At 41.5% G+C, this 17,946-nt stretch overlaps 2 protein-coding genes across 9 annotated transcripts; both read left to right on the top strand.

Annotated features, from left to right (window-relative positions):
- Positions 1-292: 292 nt before the first annotated feature.
- PPIL3 (peptidylprolyl isomerase like 3) lies at positions 293-7,570 on the top strand. Of its 3 annotated transcripts, XM_075756320.1 has the most exons (8): positions 671-1,029; positions 1,785-1,832; positions 2,998-3,072; positions 3,863-3,956; positions 4,605-4,672; positions 5,128-5,246; positions 6,883-6,961; positions 7,433-7,570. In XM_075756320.1, exons 2-8 carry the CDS (start codon positions 1,830-1,832, stop codon positions 7,448-7,450), a joined length of 456 nt encoding a protein of 151 aa, XP_075612435.1. In that variant the 5' UTR covers positions 671-1,029; positions 1,785-1,829; the 3' UTR covers positions 7,451-7,570. The 3 variants fall into 3 exon arrangements, with proteins under 3 accessions (XP_075612434.1, XP_075612435.1, XP_075612433.1); XM_075756319.1 differs by lacking the exons at positions 671-1,029; positions 7,433-7,570 and adding an exon at positions 293-650 and having other exon boundaries at positions 6,883-7,291; XM_075756318.1 differs by lacking the exon at positions 7,433-7,570 and having other exon boundaries at positions 676-1,029; positions 6,883-7,291.
- Positions 7,438-17,720, top strand: CLK1 (CDC like kinase 1). Of its 6 annotated transcripts, none has more exons than XM_075756296.1 (13): positions 7,438-7,572; positions 12,245-12,399; positions 12,598-12,793; positions 13,907-13,997; positions 14,420-14,486; positions 15,314-15,430; positions 15,563-15,729; positions 15,810-15,904; positions 15,991-16,120; positions 16,251-16,333; positions 16,913-16,992; positions 17,219-17,309; positions 17,399-17,720. In XM_075756296.1, exons 2-13 carry the CDS (start codon positions 12,245-12,247, stop codon positions 17,609-17,611), a joined length of 1,485 nt encoding a protein of 494 aa, XP_075612411.1. In that variant the 5' UTR covers positions 7,438-7,572; the 3' UTR covers positions 17,612-17,720. The 6 variants fall into 6 exon arrangements, with proteins under 6 accessions (XP_075612411.1, XP_075612412.1, XP_075612407.1 ...); XM_075756292.1 differs by lacking the exon at positions 7,438-7,572 and adding an exon at positions 7,592-8,844; XM_075756291.1 differs by lacking the exon at positions 7,438-7,572 and adding an exon at positions 10,985-11,144.
- Positions 17,721-17,946: the final 226 nt, after the last annotated feature.

The following is a 17,946-nucleotide window of genomic DNA, read 5'->3' as shown; positions in this document are numbered from 1 at the left end:
TTTAAACTTTATCCGTCTTCACGCACTAAAACCGACCCGCGGAGAAGCGTTTCCCTCGTTGGGGGCGGGGAGAGAGGGAGAAAGCAAACGGGACCGGGCAGGCAGCCTTAAAGCGCCGCCAGGCAGGGTTCGGTGCTGTGAGGACCCCCACTTACCGCACACCACAGCACGGCCAAGGCTGCGGGGTGGAGCCTACGCCCGGCCCCACCGCTTCCGTCGCACTAGCGGGGCTGGGGGCGGCCTCTCACGGTACGCCGCGGCGGGGGTGGTTCAGCCCCTTCCTGCCCGCGTAAGGGGAGCTGGGGAGCAGCTTCCTGGTGGCAGCTGTTGGGTTTGGCTTCGGCTTCAACCTCGGTAGGTTTGTGCGAGGCCTCTGTGTGGCCAGGCGAGGGTGAAGGCGCAGGGGCGGCGCGGGAAGGCCGAGCTGGCGGCTGTGGGGCGGCGGGGATGGCGGGCTGGGCGGTGCCGTGCCGTGCCGCGCCGCGCTGCCTGACAGAGTCGCTCGCCTGTGGAGGAGCCGGCCCGCGCCCTGCAGCGATGGGGTGGCGGGCGAGCGGGGGCCGCGCGTCCTGGGCGTGGGTTTTCGGTGGAAGTACCTCGCGTCGGCAGAAAAAGAGCTCCAAGCTACCTCGGTCGGTAACCGAGGGCAGGTGGGTTGCAGTGAGCGCGGTCGGCTCTTGGGATGCTTAACCGGGGCGTGCGCGGTGCTAGTTGCGCCGCCCAGGGCAGGCTGCAGCCCGGGTGAAGGCGGGCCGGGCCGGAGCTGACCGCTGGCGGGTTCCTCGGCTTCTGTGAGAGGCCTCGCCGAGTCTGGGGGCTAACCAGGGAGAGCAGCGTATGGAGAAGAAATTAGCGTGTAAAACTGTTGATTTCTACACAACTGCGATTTTATTATCATCATTCCAAATGATTTATTTGAAAATATTACTAAGATTAAAAAAGGTTGATTATGTACTTGGGTGCAGGTACCTGCGTGTTGCAGGCACTGACGGCTGTCAGAAGGTGGCTCCAAAACACACTTCTATTTAGGTACTGTCATGTGGCTTTTATCTGTTATTTTCTGTCATTTATAAAACCATAATATTTGGAAAAGCTGTGATTGCTTAGTATAAACTTTCATGTTAGGGCTATAAAGATGATTAGGGGATGGGAATGTCTCAGGAGGAAAGGCTGAGAGAGCTGGGTCTGTGTAGTCCAGAGAAGACTGAGAGGGGATCTTATTAATGCGTATAAATATCTAAAGGGTGGATGTCAAGAGGATGAGGCCATACTCTTCTCAGTGGTGCCCAGTGACAGGACAAGGGGCATCAGGCACAAACTGGAACACAGGAAGTTCCATCTCAATGTGAGGAAAAACTTCACTTTGAGGGTGACAGAGCACTGGAACAGGCTGCCCAGAGAGGTCACGGAGTCTCCTTCTCTGGAGATACTCAAAACCCACCTGGATGCAATCCTGTGCAACCTGCTGTAGGTGATCCTGCTCTAGCAGAGAGGTCAGATGATCTCTAGAGGTCCCTTCCAACCCCTGCCACTCTGTGAATCTGTGTAAAGTGTGTTTTTTGCCCCCGCCTCCTTTCTCTAAGCTATTTTCTTCTACTCCTCTCTAGTTCTTTGTATGTAGCATAGTTGTATAATGCAAGTAAAATGTTTATCCACAGAGTCACTTGAATGGCACTGTAAAACTGTGTGGTGTAAAAGCGTATAACCACACAAATACTTTAGAATCAAAAAGAATTGGTGATTGGTGGAAAAAACGCAACAACTTTTGTATGTTTTCTTTGCAGGAAATTGCTGTTTACAAATCTACCTCAGCTTTTTGATAAGCAGACATGGTGAGAACAATAGCACTTCTAATATATTTTCATTCTTTCTGAAATGGTCATCTTTTGGAAAGTGAATAGCTGCTCTGCATCTCAAAGGATTATACATTCTACTCTGATGCTGTGGAGAACTTGTAATAAAAAGTTTAGGTTTTCATTTCAGACTTCTAACAAGATATTGTGAAAAGGAAAATAGGTCAGTTTACATCAGTCTAAAATATAATTGGACTTTCAATTCTAAGATTCTAAATTTTAATTCTACTTTGACTAATATCTGGTAATCTATTTTGGTTTCTTTTAGCACAGAAGCATTGTTCAAGTTGCAAGCACATAGCCCTGCTTAAGTGTATGTAATCTTCTACACTTGCAAGCTTTTAAAAGTTTAGAAATTGGGAAATAGAGATAAGACTGTGTGTCTTAAACTGTACATATGCCTTCTTTAGCATCTTCACAGACATTGCAGGCAACTGTCTTCTCTTGTTTACTTTATACTACTGGATGCTGTTTTTTTATTAGTTTTCCTGTAGGCTTACCCCATATAGCCCCACAGTAATTGTTTTTGCATAGTTTAGCGCTTTTCATGGGAGTCCTGCGATATACTTGGCCTACAGAAATACATTTGCTTAGGTGACTGGGTAACTGCCATTTTAAATTTTATGAAGGTTTTAAATTCTTAAAAGTGTAGATTTTTGTAGATTTGCTTGTTTGTGAAGGCAGATTATATACAGTGCCATTCAGAACTAGACTTACCACTCAGAAGGTTGCAGGCAAGTAGCACATATCAGTTGTTCTTCTGGTTGTAAACCAGTGAAGTATGTGCACCACACTATCACCTGAAATAGATATAAACTTGATTTTTCAACTTTGTGATTAAGTGACTGAGTAGGTCCAGTTTGCAAATGAATAATGTATCTCTGGAGTGTAACAGCATGAAACAGAGCTTCTGCATTAGCGTAGCAAACTCGATGTGTTCTGAAACTAAATGAAAGCAAGTGTTTTATGGTGACTTCACTGGAAATGTGGAAGGTTTGTGACAGTAGCCTTGGCTATGGCCAAGTATTAAAACAATGGTTATATGCAGTGGCAACTTGCAAGTTCTTGATGGGACTGGGAAATAAAACTCTGTCTGTTAGTATTTCATTGCTGATTTAATGATTATTTTCTGCCTCTTGCTCAGGCTGTCACGCTGCATACCGATGTAGGAGATATTAAAATTGAACTGTTCTGTGAGCGTACACCAAAGACTTGTGAAGTAAGTCAGGTATCAGGAGCGGGATTGCCTGGTGTTGAAGCAAACCAACAGAAATAGTGAAGGCTGTAGAGGAGGTGAAGTGGCTGTTGCAATTCATCTTTTCATGTAATGGAATGCTAACATTGTAAGCTGGTACAGTGCCTGTTCCACTTGTGGAATTTGTGTGCTGTGTCATACTTCCTAGAGCTTTGCTGCCTGTTTCTCACAAGAGAAGGTTTAGCTAAGGGCTGCTACTCTCCAAGTTCTAGCATCTCCCAAAGTCCTGTAATGGGAAATACAGCATATGACCCAGGATTCCCAAATTTCTCTGAGTTTACTCACACAGATTTGATTTTAATTCAAAAGAGTGAGAATCACTCCCAGTTTGTCAGAGGCCCCAGGATTTCCTTTCTGCAATAAACTTAAGCTTAAATTTAAATCATTTACTTCTTAACAAGCATCACTGAGGCACGAAGTTATTGATTACAAAATTACATTTACAAAATAAAAATGTTGAATGGAAGTGATACTTCTGAGCTTGTCTCAGGCTTCTTGTTTGTTCTTCAAGTCAGTCAACCTTGTGCTGTAAGCTTTATTTTAAATCCTTTGTATCTGTGACAGTGTCAAACAAGCATATTAACTATAATTTGTTCATGACTATTCTGTGGCAATGCTCTGTGGAATTCACATGGTCACAATGTGAAGCAGAGGCAAAAGGGTTAGGCTTGGTCTAACAGCCAATGCTGTCATTTAGTAAGAGAGGATACTATTTCTGAATTGTTTGTTAATATGGTTTGTTTCATTTCCTTAGAATTTCCTGGCTCTTTGTGCTAGTAACTACTACAATGGCTGCGTGTTTCACCGGAATATAAAGGGCTTCATGGTTCAGACAGGGGATCCATTAGGTAACTTTTGTCAGGGTCTCTCTACAGAAAAATGTACATTAAAATAAAATATTTTAAAAAAAGTATGAATATTAAAATCAAAACGTAAGGTAAAAATAAAAGAATTATATTGTTGATAGAGGTTTTCATGATGAGATTAGTTTTTTGTGGTGAGCTTACAGAAGAGCAGCTGTTACTCTAGTTCTAAATAATCATGCAGTAGTAAAGCATTCTACAAACTTTAGGGTTTTTTTCCAGCTGTTTCCACTAAATGATGGTTCTGCTGCCTTATCAACTGTTGAACAGGTAGCAGCTGCTACTGTGGTTTCTCTGTTTTCTGCCTGAAAGACTACACTGTCTCTAAAGCATTTGGGGAAAATGTCCCAGACAGTGTCAGCTGTTTGGGAGAATACCTGATTCAAATGTGTGTCTGTTTGTACTCATACTGAATTTAATATGAGGATAGGTCAGTGTTTGTTCTGCTACTCAACAGGTGTTCCTTATATAGAGTTAGGTCTCTGCTCAATATTAAGACATGAGAACCTGATCCCTGCCTCAAACAAATTACAGTCTATCTAGGGTCTTTGTTGTAAAATTTTGTAATAGTACATTGTTTCTGCAGTTTTCAGTCTGAAAATCCAGTAATCTATTGTGGTGCTTCTTTGTCAGGCACTGGGAAAGGAGGTAACAGCATCTGGGGCAAGAAGTTTGAAGATGAATTCAGTGAATACCTAAAGGTATATCTGTGCTCTCAATATCCAGTTATGTTTTCATATGAATTTTCTTTACAGGTTTGGAGGACAGTCAGCATTGTGTTGTACTGTATTAAATACCTTTTTTGTATTTGTGAAGCAAAGTATAATCTTGCAGTAAGGGGATAGAAAGCTTATTATTGAAATAGGAACAGGCATTTCTGTACTTGGCAAGTTAGGTTTGAGGGTTTTCATCTCTGAGAAGTAGAAAGAATTTGTAACAAAGTATTTTTCATGCATTGAAGGCAAAGAAGTAATCTTTTATTGTAAGAGCAATTTTGAGGAGCTGATTATGGACTGTGATGGAATATATTAGCAACCAAGATCTGTTGTTAATAATGGTATTGAGGCAGAGTACTAAGTCACAGAGCACTTTGTACAGGTGAAAGTCCTGCTTTCACAGATGTGTATTCATTGTGGGTTTTTTTCCTCTCTTTCAGCACAATGTCCGTGGCGTAGTTTCAATGGCAAACAATGGTCCGAATACCAATGGATCGCAGTTCTTCATCACTTATGGCAAGCAACCACACCTAGACATGAAGTACACTGTGTTTGGAAAGTAAGCGATCTCACTGCATGCCTCTTTATCATAGTGTGTGAAGGATATGAATATTTCAGGGCATGTGCAATGCAAATTTAGAAGCTTCTGATTCTAAAACTCATTGAAATAATGGGTATGTATATGGAAATGTATGCTCTTGCGCTGTCACCAGAATTAGTTGCTCCAAAATGCTGCTCCATTTTTCTTAGTAGTAGAGAATTCAGTGGAAATAGGCATATTAAAAATTACTTCAAGAATGGAGCTTTTTTCTTTTCTTTCCTATTTTTTTTCCCCCGCTAGTTAAGAGCTTGCTTTTTCATCCATGCCCAAACAGATGCAGCCTGATTTTAAGCAAACTGGAACAACTGGATACACAGTTGTAGGGTTTACTGAGAAGCATGAATCTGATTTGTGACTGGATCTGGGGATGGGTATGGTACTGACATGGTCATGCTTCTGTTTAGGTGGAACTTCCTGTTGGTCAGACAAAACTCATGGAACCAACAGTTTATAAAATCAGATGGTGTTGTTTAAGATGCATCATTATTTTAAAACATTCTTATGTTAATAGATGCTACTGATAATATCCTTAAAGCAAATGTTGAGTTTTTCAGGTATTGCTTTTTCTATCTCAAAATCATGGTAGTGTCTTTTCTTTTGCTTGTTCTTAAGAAGTCTCTAGTGTACAAGTGAATCTGCTGAGAAAAATTTGCCTTTATTAAATGGAATTAAATATTAATTAAATAGTATTTTCACATTACTTGTTTATAGGCATCTAAGTATAGGTGTTCCTTTCATTTCTGAGTTTTAGAAGTGTGATTGAAAGTAGGTGTTTTAGACATCTTTCTTAGAAGAGTAAAGGCTCAGACAGATGAACTTTGCCAGGTTTTCTGTGGCAGTTTAAGATTCTCCTGCCCTAGTTCCAGAATCAGCAGAACAGCCTATGCAGTCTCTGCTGGCCCACAGTCCAGCATCCTAGATTCAAAGAGTTCATGAATGTGACTGAATTGAACTGTGAACAGCACAACATGTTTTCTGCCAAGTCCATTACCGGCGAATAAACTGCCAAGGTTTACCAGAGCTAGTTATTTAAACTAAAAGATGTTTATTAGAACAATCTCTCTTGTCACCTCTTCAGCCTGAAGAGGAAATCTGAAAGCCTAAATTTATTTGTGCCATTAATCTACACAGTTATTAATGATTTTGTCCAATCTTGTCTTTGAGTCAGAAGGTTACAAATTATAATCTCACCCTCAGAAACTGATTTTCCAGCCATAGGATTTCAGTTATTCGCGGTGAAGTTTGGTATGGCTAGTATCTTGCTGCAACTTAAACCTGTACTAGGACTGGTCAGTCCTGCCTGCCAGGAAGTGCAGCCAGAGTCTTTATACAGCTATGGTTGATATAAAATACGATACTGTCAGGTCAGTGGGAATTACTTGTACTTTTTCTCAGAATCTGTCATGGATGCTTAATAATTCCTTTCAAAATATGTTATATGCCATGTATAATGTTTTGGCTGTCTTACTTGAATCATTTGTTTGCAAAGTCCTTGCCCTATGATACTTAACTGTAAAGTGCTTTCAGATATCCCAATTGTGAAATTTAAATCATTATTAGAAGAAGATTCCTAGCACTTCTGCTTTTCTTCCAGAGTTATTGATGGCTTGGAGACCCTGGATGAGCTGGAGAAGCTGCCTGTGAATGAGAAAACCTACCGACCTCTTAATGATGTTCGCATTAAAGATATTACAATTCATGCCAACCCTTTTGCTCTGTAGCCACAGAGTGCCTCAACACGTTCTTTAGAGACTGGTCAGATCAACTGCTGGATTATGGGGTTTAAAGTGTCATTAAAAAGGGTTGCTTGAGCTGGATCATACCTTTGCTCATTGAATGCAGGATTTTCAGGAGTTGTGACATTGTTTGGGAGTTGTCACAGAGGAATCTTGTGCTTTAGAAGCTATTTTTTCCAGGCTATCTTCCAGGATTTTGATTTTTTAACATTGTTTTTATACTTGTAAAATAAGAAATTACTTTTCAAAATACTTTTTTTTTGCAAATCTTTTTCTGCCTTATCTTTCTTAGTGATACTATGTTGAAACAATGTCCTTTGCTACAATTTCATACTACCAGTTTTCTGAACCTTTCTTTCTTTACTGATTTTTAGAAAACTGAGTAAGATAAGCAATTTTTTCCCCTAGGTGAGAGCAGTGTCATAGATAGATGAAACCTTTCTCTCCTAGAGGATTAAAGACCGTGTTTAGAGGAGTGCTTGCTCTTGTACTGCTGTGATCGGAAACAGTCGCTTCTGCCTCTAGCACAACGCTTTTGCTATGAAAGAGTAAGTGTTTGTGTCTTTACATAGCTGTTGATCGAAACTGGGTAACCATGGATTTACTTTAACTTGGTTTTCATCACTTTATTGCACAAATAATAGGGGGTAAACACAACAAAGGGTAGTGACAAAAAGACTCTGGTCAGACTTCTTATCAAGAATATCCTGATAGGCCCAAAATAATAACAGATACTGTGGTCAAGATGATGTTGAACAAATAAGAGAAGGCTGCTATTTGGTCTTATTTGAAACCACGTTGTTGGACTCAAGTAAGAAAGTCAGCAAGAAGGTACAGAGATATCTGAATATTGACAGGTCAAGAGGAAAAATAAAATATATGCATATATATGCATGTGTGTGTATATATTGCTGATCCTATGATGAAGTTACTTAGTATAGTAAGTGTAAAATAAGCTGATCTAAGCAGGGAAAAGAGTGATTTGTACACATCAAAAAGGCAGTTCTCTGCCTGCTGGGAACAGCAGAATGTTCTACTCTTCCTTGTAGATTTTAAAAATGCATTTTGGCAATAGTTTGTTTTCATGAAGTAGGAAAAAATCAACTCATTTGCACAGAGTTCCACTTTCTGATTATAAGATGTAGAGGTGAGAGGGTATATTTCTAGTTCCAACTGTGCATGGGAGACCTGGACAGGAGAGAGTACCCACAGTTCCTGTATCCAACTCCTACCATTCAGGACTCCCCCAATCTACTTGGACTCAGTCAACATCACTTAGCAAAGTCCATTCTCATATATATATATATATATATATATATATATATATATATGCACCTTGTAATCCTTGGGAGGTCCAGATTCCAGCTGACTTGCAGTCTGCTTCAGACGAGTATTTCCCATTTTGAGGCTTTGCCTCTTAAAGAGGAGAACTTACTTGCAAGAGAAAGGCAAAAGTATGCCAGGTACAGATTACTGAGGTGTTAATGAGCAGAGTTAATCGGTACCCTCTCTCTGGGACAAAGTTTCTATATTCTGTATGGAGTGTTGCTTAAAGCTGCTAGCCCTTGCTCCAGACTTAATACATTTTACCCTAATACTTCAGTCAGGTAAAGGATTTAATTATTTTAGCTCTGTGCTCTTTCTGTCTCTTCCATGTAACCAGTGGTAATAGCAAGTAGACAGAAGCATGCAAGTGCATGTTTGCCACGCTGACACTACTGCCATGCATAAGGAAGGACGTGCTGGAAACTTTCCTACACTGCAGAGGAACAAATAATTTAAAATGCTGACATCTGGCACTGAACTGGAAGCAATTTCAGGTCTATTTTCTTTTTTCCTCCACAAAAAGGCAGCTGTTACACAGAATGTGTGAAATACAGGGACACCAAGCAATCTGCTTTCTGGAGGATACATTAAATTTAGATTCTTTATCTAAAGCTGTGTATTGAAAGGAGAGCAATCTTATGGGACAGGATTACATCCTAACTTTTAAAAATTGTTTTATGTCTGTTTTCCTGCTTTCCTCTGAGGTTCAGAGCCACAGGAAAAATAATGGTGGGGTTGGTCCCATCCACTTCCTGAAGAGAAAGCAAGACGGAGTAGGAAGTAGCCCAGCTGTGGAAGTGTGTGATTTTGTGGGTGTTTGCTGAGTACAGCATACATGCAATTTAGTTCTTGCACGCAGTCAGCTGTTGTGTCACCATCTGTTTGGACTTTTGTGATGTGTGTAATCCTTTAAATAGCAAAAATGTTGCAGACAGTCCTGTTCTTACTGTTCTTGACTTGTGCTTTATAAACTCCTATGTTTACTTCCATCAGTCTGGTCCTTTATCACAAACACTACAGCTACAAGGTGAGTTTTGTCTAAATAAATCTACCCTTGCAAAGAAAAATATGTACAGTAACACAACAATCTTGCATTATGACTGTGATGGAGGGTCTCATTGTGTATGTTCTAGATTGTCTCTGACCTTTGCTGGCATTTTGGTGTTAGAAGTATGTCATGCTGGGAACAGTAGTCTAAGGGGGAGAGCAATGGGCAAAAAAGAAAATAGTGGTGTGTTATCTACAGACAGTGACAAACTTGCACATGTAATGTACATATTGTATGTTGATCGTGGGGTCAGTTGGGAAAATAAATATGCAAAGAGTGAGGAGGGCCATTTATCAGGGTTGGAAGTGTTTCAGAAGGTTTAGTCTCAGAATAAAAAAAGCGTTGCGTTGCAGGAAACGTATATAGGCTGTCGTAGTGTTTCAGGGCTGTTTTATCCTTAGGTGCTCTTTTTCCACATAAATTAGATTGCACATGAGATGTTTAACTGTTTATTGGGGTTCTGGAGAACCAAATTTCAGGCATAATGCTTGGTTAGCTCTGCTGCGGTGAGAACTGGTAGATGGCTGACAGGCTGGAAAGCTCCTTCTGGGAGAGGTGGTGGCTGAAGGGCTACAGCAGGGCACAGGGCCGTGAGAGGGGTGGCCGTGACTTCAAGTGCTGTGTGTGCAGTAGTAGGGAGCAGTGGAGGCAGCAAGGGGTAGTTTTGTGGGAGGGTTTTGGGCTTTGAGGTTTTTTCATTCTGTGGGTGTAGAAGACTGATCTGTTGTACACTTCAAGAGTTGCATTTAGTTTGTTTTACAGTGGATGTTTATGTTCTGTCCAGACTTAAAACATGACTAAAAGGTAGTACAAGACACCATGGGGCGTTAAAAAAAAAAAAAGCATTCAACTATTTGGAAATGTTTTTAATGGCAATGATTTACAAAACGTCATTAATCTTAGTCATAGCTGGTCCTTTAAACCTGTTATTTAAAGCTGACTGGGTACACACTTTGAGAGCCTCTAGGAAAAGTAGAGATGAGTAACAAGCTTCACCACCAAGGATGAAAAAATGTGTCTCTCAAAAAAAAAAAAAAAAAAAAAAAAAAAAAGCACGATCCTCTGGCAACTACTCTTAAATGAGGGTTAGAAATTTTTTTTCCCAGTATCACATTCCTTGTCTTCCAAAGTTCTTGGCAGGAAAATGTTTGAAGGTTTTGCATAGTTGGTTTACTTAAACTACTTGAATTACCTGGTGGGGCATACGGGGTTACCATAAAATGTTGTGATCGGGTGAAATGCACCTGTACGAGTCGGAGAACTGGGGGAGTAAACGGCTTTCTTACGTGTAGTGAGGTGAGGGGACCGCCCCGCTCTGGGAGCGGTACCGGCAGCCCGGGCGCTGTGGGACGGCAGTGCCCGCTCGGCGCCCGGCCCCGCTGAGGGCTGGCGGAGGAAAGGGGCCAGGATCTTTAAACGCTCTCGGAAGGGCAGGCCGACTGCCAGGGCCCCCTCCCGGCCGGACACCTGCGCCAACGGCCCGTTCTCGCACGGAACCGGCGCGGGCGCGCGGCCCGGGAGCTCCGCGCGAGGAGCGGGGTGTCGCGGGGCGGCCCCGCCCTGCCCACCCTGTGACGCCACGGGCGTGCCTCTGTGACGCGCCGCCGCACTCCAGAAAGTTCCTGGGAGCGCCATTTTGTAGCGGGCTGCGGATCGGTACTTGCGGCATTCAGCCCAGCCGTGGCTGGAGAGAGCAGCGGCGGCGGCGGCTCGCGGAGAGAGCGGCGGCACGCCCGAGGCGCGGAGGTGGGGGCCATGGGCGGGGCGCTGCGTGCTCGCCGCGGCCCTGTGCCGCCGGGCGGCGGGGGAGAGCTGGAGGGCAGCGTTAGGCGCTGGGCAGGGCCGCCGCCGAGGGGAAGGCGGGGCGGAGGGGAGGGCGCCGCTGTGGTGCGGGGGGGTGGGCGGGAAGGAGGTTGTCTCCTGCCGTGAGGGAGGGCGGCCTGTGGCTCGGCTCGTCCCCGCCGGAGCGGGCGGGGCGGGTGGCCGGGGCGCCCCTGTGCTTCCGCCTCCGTTCGGCCGCCATGTTCTCTGCCCGCGCCTTGTTCCGGGCGGAGAGAAAATGGCTTCGGTCGCTTTAGCGGGGCTGGCCGGACCCCTTTCTCGGACCCCGTGCCGCTTGGCTGGGCTCGGCCGGGCGCCCCGCGTCTTCCCTTGGTGAGGGACAGGCCTCGCCCCGCCCCGCTGCGGTGTCGGCGCCGTGAGCGCCTGCGTCCCGCTTTGTAGCGTCGCCGTTGCTGTGAAGCCCGGGCATGTCGGCCTGAGACGCAGCTTGTGAGCTAGGATCGATTTAGGAGTGGAAAGTGAAATAAAAGACATGTGTAGTGAGTTTTCTATCATTTCGAGTTAAACAACTAGGAGATGACCTAAGTTTTTTGTAATTTTGACTTAGCCTTAGGAGTTCTCCGTGAGTCTGTAGAAAGGAGCATCATAAAATTTTATGATAAGTTCCTTTAAATCTTTAAAAACATGCTGGGCATATTTGGCCTTTTTAAGTACACGGAAGCCTGCCTTTTTCCTTCCTGGCACATGCAGGAAGGAGCATATGCTGAGCAGCTTCGCAGAAGTAACGTGCACAGTATGTGTTCAGTGTCTAAGCCATGATACTTCTTTTCAAAATCTTTTGTAAGAAGTAGGTTATTGGTTTATGTTCCTGTATCAAAAACGGTTAACTTGAAAAAGTTCTTGAGTTAAAAAAAGAAATGGAAGAAAGAGCAGAGAAAAAAACGAAAATTGGGTAGTTGAGAAAAAATACAATTTTCATTATACTGTTAATTTGATAATAGCTTTGAAAATGAATTGTTTGTCTGTGGGATGTAACTCAAGGAGCAAAATACCTTTTTTTACAGATGCAGCATTCCAGGCAAACCAATTATCCTAACTGGGATAAAAAAGAAAGTGCAGATCACAGAAGATGCGACGGTGCTGATAAGAGAAAGAGGAGATCATTAAGTGGTGCACAGAACAAGCACTGCAAACACGATCTTTCTAAGCTTCCTGACAGGTAAATAATTTTTTGACTTCTGATACCAGCAAGCATATGTTTTAAGATTTTATTATTCTCATCAGGTCATCTGATAATGTATTCAGTTTTGAGCTGGAGATATTTCAAGAGAGATGTCTTACAGCTTAAAGTGAAAAGCTGCCTTGATAGGGGTACTAGAATTATTTTAATTACGTTTATTTGATCTTGTGTTTGTAGTACCTGTTCAGAAACCAAATCTGTAAATGAAAGAGACCATCACGAACGACGCTATGTTGAAGAATACAGAAATGAGTACAATCAAGGATGTGATACTGGGCATCACAGCAGCAAATCATCAGGTCATAGTGGGACGAGTGGTTACAAAAGGAAATACAAGACACATCACACTACCTGTTATCATCATCATTCACAGGTGGTGCGACCAATTTTAATTTAGGACTTTTTTATTTTAAGAAGATAGATTCTCATCTGGGCAGTAGTAACTGAGTGTGGGGGTTTGGGGAATTGTGTCAATAATAGTTTATTCCTTTAGCTAATATTAGTAGATGATTCTTTTTGCTAGGATTTTATTTCCTTCAGTGAAAATGTATAGTTTGTAGGTATGCTTGTGATACCACAGAGTATACTCCTGCTATTTGTTCATTGGATATATTTGAGCAGATTAATGAATAGCCACCATCAATTGGAATACTTGAAATACGGGCATCACTTTCATGCCGTCAAAATTTTTATTATGACAAGCATTTATTTCAGCCCTACTCGAAAAATCCAAGCACAAGCTTTTAAACTTGCTTTTGACTAAGTATCACTGAAATAGCAAGGAGATAGTGTCAGATTTTAACTTTTTAAAAAATGATTTAAGATGTTTTAAGTATCACTGAAAAATCTGTAGAATCAGATATGTACGATGTCTGCCCACTAGCAGGGCAGTTTTTCTGATCTTTGTTATATATTTAACTCTTAAAGAAGCTGAAGATAGGATTTATCATTTAAGATCTTCAGCTGAAACAGCCTAAAGTAAATGTATATGCTACTTATGATTTTAAGAAATTAATTCTTACCAAATATTTGGACCAGTGATTTAATCTCGATTACTTAAGATGGGTATTTTAATTTGGACACAAGGCTATTTTATTAAATACATATATATACACACATAAGATAATTATTAAATCCTTTTGCTTTAAAAAAAAAAAATGGGCACTGAAATCCTAAAGTACAATTCAGTGAACCAATCTTTTTAAAAAAAAAAAAAAAAGAAAAAAAATTGTGTTGTAATTTTTTGTTGCCTTGCCACTTTGAGTATCTCATCTGAAAATCTGTTCCTTGCCATGTTTTTCTCCTGTAACATAAACTATGTGCCCTGTGAATTTCTGGGGACTGAATTTGAAATTGCTCCTGCCAACCGTTTGTGGCCTGGCGTGTATCTGAATGCCTGAATATCTCCCTGCTGAATGAATTTCGTATTCTGACCTGAATTCACTCGGGTTTATTGATTGGCTGGACGATCTTGGTGCCGTTCCAGAAGAGTCATCGAAGGAAAAGATCCAGGAGTGTAGAGGATGATGAGGAGGGTCACCTGATCTGTCAGAGTGGAGACGTACTAAGTGCAAGATGTATAGAATATTTTTCAAAATTTATTAACTTTTCAGATAGATTAAGTTCTTTTAGCATAAGATGTGAGGGGGCTTTGGAAGTCTTTTCTTTCTGTCTTGACTTTCATGTTTGGGGGTGGGGATTGTTATTTTTTTTCTGTAGAACTTAAATATTTTTCTTTTTTCTTTTTCCTTCCCCCCCCCAAAAAAATAGTAAATGAAGTTAATAAGCCTACTAGAATGAGATCCCTGTAAATGTGCCTTGATGAGAGTTGTCCAGTAACATCTCTCAAACTAGATATTTACAAGTTTAAGCAGCACAGTCTAGAATAATTTTCAGTGATAGTACTTAGTCTTTTGTTCGTTTTATTTTTGTTTGTTTGCTTGTTTTTTTAATAGCTGAGTAACCACAACTTCTATGACAGAGAGTTCTTTTCTTATAGATGAGATCGTTGCTATTTTGGGTGAAGGTGCTTTTGGGAGAGTAGTGGAATGCATCGATCACAAAGCGTAAGTCTTTTTAATTAAATACATGTTATTTTTCTTACTGATCCTATGGCAGTGTAGTGCTTTCTGACTCTTACCAGGTTTTATCTTTACTTCCTCATGTGCTGCTCGGTTTCCAAACATGAATTTATGTTGGTACATAATGTTACAAACAGCACCTGGTCATGAGGGTTGTGCAGGACTGTTGGATGAGGCGATGGCCTGGAGAATATGGGGTGAAGCTGCACCCCCCCACACTGGGTGGTCCTGTGGCCTGTAACACCCCCACCTATATAATGAGCAAGGTCTCTGACATCACATAGCTTACCAGAAAGTATCCTCTGTTACGATGCAATGCCATTTGGATTCTAGCAGTGAGTGTATTATAAATCAAGAATATATTTTGTGTTTGATGGCAGTTTTGCTGTGTGCAAGATACTACCAAGCTAGATTGCCTTTCTGGTCACTGTAGATGGTATTTGACACGTTGGTTGTTTTTACTACTTAAACTGAAAGGGAGTTGTCATTTTTGACTAACAAACAGCCGTGTTAAGCTGTGAGATGTGGAATTTTCTGCGATATTAGCCCAGCATACATAAATACAAAGAGGAGGTAAATGGGGCTTTTAATTTTCAAGAATACCACCAATATATAAGGTATTGAGTATGTTTTCAAAATTAAAGATTAACTTTTAGTTGTGTTTGGATAGATGAACCTTGGCTACGTTAAGTCAGTGTGTACTTAAAGACCTTTTCTGATAATTGTTATAAACCATGTTATATGGTGAGAACTACGGAATATTATTAACACTACTCATTATGCTAATCAGTGATAAAAACCTGTCTTTTCAGAAGAGACAGACATGTAGCTGTGAAAATAGTAAAAAATGTTGATAGATACTCTGAAGCAGCTCATGCAGAAATACAAGTGCTGGAACATTTAAATGCATCGGATCCCAGCAGCACCTAGTAAGTATACAAAGCCGACAGTACTTCGGTTTGGCTTCAAGATTTTTAAGTCTCTTTCTGTAACATAAGATGTCTGCATTTTAGCGTTATATAACTTCCTGTTGCAATTCATGTATTTTCCTGCTTTTGCAGTCGCTGTGTCCAGATGTTAGAATGGTTTGAGTACTATGGACACGTCTGCATTGTTTTTGAGCTACTGGGGCTCAGCACCTATGACTTCATAAAAGAGAATGGCTTTCTGCCATTTAGGCTGGACCACATTAGACAGATGGCGTATCAGATCTGCAAATCTGTGAACTGTAAGTATGTTTCTTTTTTTTTTGCTTTATTTGTTAGATTTTCTTTGTGGAATTTGCTAACTATATTTGTTATCTTGCAGTTTTGCATCTGAACAAGTTGACACATACAGATCTGAAACCGGAAAATATTTTATTTGTGACATCTGACTATGTAGAAGAGTACAACCCCAAACTAGTAAGTTACTGTCCTCTTTCCCACCTCCCGCTCAGCCATCCTCTGGGTTTATTTGGTCACTTGCACCCCGTTGTGTTTCATTTCAGAAATGCGACGAACACACACTAAAAAATCCAGACATCAAAGTTGTGGACTTTGGGAGTGCAACATATGATGATGAGTATCATAGCACTTTGGTGTCTACAAGACATTACAGAGCTCCTGAAGTTATCCTAGGTCAGTAGAAGGCCGTAGGGGGGATCTTGTATGCTGTTGATCTGTGCTACAGAAGTGGTGTGTGTCTTGCTTGAGCTCTTGAACTGTTGGCAGTCTGGTATAAACATCAACCCTCTGAATCTTTCCACAGCACTGGGCTGGGCACAACCATGTGATGTCTGGAGCATAGGATGTATTCTTATAGAATACTACCTTGGATTCACAGTATTTCCGGTAGGTAACTATGAACCTCAGAATGATGCTTCTCAGCTTGGTGAACATACATACACTACAGAGAGGTGGGGAATCTGTGCAAAAAAGTAAGCTATGTTTCTCTGTAACGCCAAGTTGAAGAGACCAGAAGCTGTAGGCATAAAGGAACTGTCTCAGCAGGCTTCTACAGGTTGCTTTGAGTAAACATTTTGGCAGCAGATTGGTATGAGGGCTCACCCTGTTACCATTTGTCATTTACAAGCCACACTTCATCTATCACTATCAGCAAATACTACCCAAATTCTGTCATCTTGACAGTAGTGCTGGAACTTGGAAGTTGCTGGGGGTGGGGGGGCAGAGAAAGCAGGGTCAAGGGGGAAAAAAAAAACTGAAAAAAAACCCAAAACAAACCTCCAGTATACTGTAACTTCAGGAACTGGATGGCTACAGCCTTGCTTTTTTTTTTTTTTTTTCTTCCTTCTTAATCTGAAATTGTATATTGGTTGCAGGGTACAGTCAGCAGTGAAGTAAGGTTAGTATTTGGTTTCTGGTAACTGCCTCTAACAATGAACAAATATGCCTGTCTTAATTTCCTTCCAGACTCATGACAGCAAAGAACACCTGGCAATGATGGAGCGCATACTGGGGCCTTTGCCAAACCACATGATAAAGAAAACCAGGTAAGTATATTTTTCCATACCTAGGCTGCTATAGCTTAATTTATTTTCAGATTTGGTTTAATTAGCAAACTTAAATCATAATAAACTCAGATTCATCCTTTTGCTCTATTTGAGAAGCTGGCCACTCTTGTGGATAGTCCCAGATCAGTTCCCAGCTTGTGAGCAAACATGCCGATAGCCAAAGATTGTGTTTTGTCCCTAACAAACCATGGTCTGTTTGTTTAAGGAAACACAAATATTTCCGTCATGACCGACTGGATTGGGATGAACACAGTTCTGCTGGCAGATATGTCTCAAGGCGTTGTAAACCACTGAAGGTAAGATGACAGGAAGGAAAAATGCTTTTGGAGAGAGCAACTGCAATTGAAAGTAATAACACCACATTTTGTTGTTTTTCTTCATGAAGGAATTCATGACCTGCCATGATTCTGACCATGAGAACCTCTTTGACCTCATTCAAAAGATGTTGGAGTATGACCCAGCCAAGCGCATTACTCTTGAAGAAGCACTGAAACATCCTTTCTTCTTCCCATTGAAAGAGGAACAAAGGGCGCTGTCTCCTACTGCTGAGCAGGCTAACACTGATGTTAGTCCACCAAAGAAACATAAAAAATGTTAAATATTTATTGTACACAGTTATTTTGTAAATGCCCTATTTTATATTATGACTTTTCAGATACTGAAGTTTAATCCAGCTGCTGGCATAAAATTTATTTAAGGAGAACACACTGATGAACATAGTTGTTTTTCCTCAGTAAATAGAAATCTCAGGCCAGGTGCACTTTTAACATGTGGAAAAGAGCACCCATGACTCTACAAAACAGACCTCCTAACAGCAAGAAGGTATTATTCTAAATAGATTTTATTCAACTGTCACTGGAAAAACAAAAGACCTAGGACTGATTGTTACCCTTAGCATGACTGATGCTTCCTTTTTTTGGGTCAGAGAACAGA

This window comes from Balearica regulorum, chromosome 6 (assembly GCF_011004875.1).
Source record: "Balearica regulorum gibbericeps isolate bBalReg1 chromosome 6, bBalReg1.pri, whole genome shotgun sequence".
In the NCBI taxonomy this organism is placed as follows: Eukaryota; Metazoa; Chordata; class Aves; order Gruiformes; family Gruidae; genus Balearica; species Balearica regulorum.
This window is presented reverse-complemented; position numbering and strand designations above follow the sequence as displayed.

Coding starts and splice junctions, on each gene's coding strand:
- CLK1 (XM_075756296.1), top strand. CDS start 12,245: ATGCAGCATTCCAGGCAAACCAATTATCCTAACTGGGATAAAAAAGAA. Junction 13,998..14,419: donor AGACGTACTAAGTGCAAGAT/GTATAGAATATT, acceptor CTTTTCTTATAG/ATGAGATCGTTGCTATTTTG. Junction 16,121..16,250: donor AGCTCCTGAAGTTATCCTAG/GTCAGTAGAAGG, acceptor ATCTTTCCACAG/CACTGGGCTGGGCACAACCA.
- PPIL3 (XM_075756319.1), top strand. Junction 3,073..3,862: donor GTACACCAAAGACTTGTGAA/GTAAGTCAGGTA, acceptor TCATTTCCTTAG/AATTTCCTGGCTCTTTGTGC. Junction 5,247..6,882: donor AAGTACACTGTGTTTGGAAA/GTAAGCGATCTC, acceptor CTTTTCTTCCAG/AGTTATTGATGGCTTGGAGA.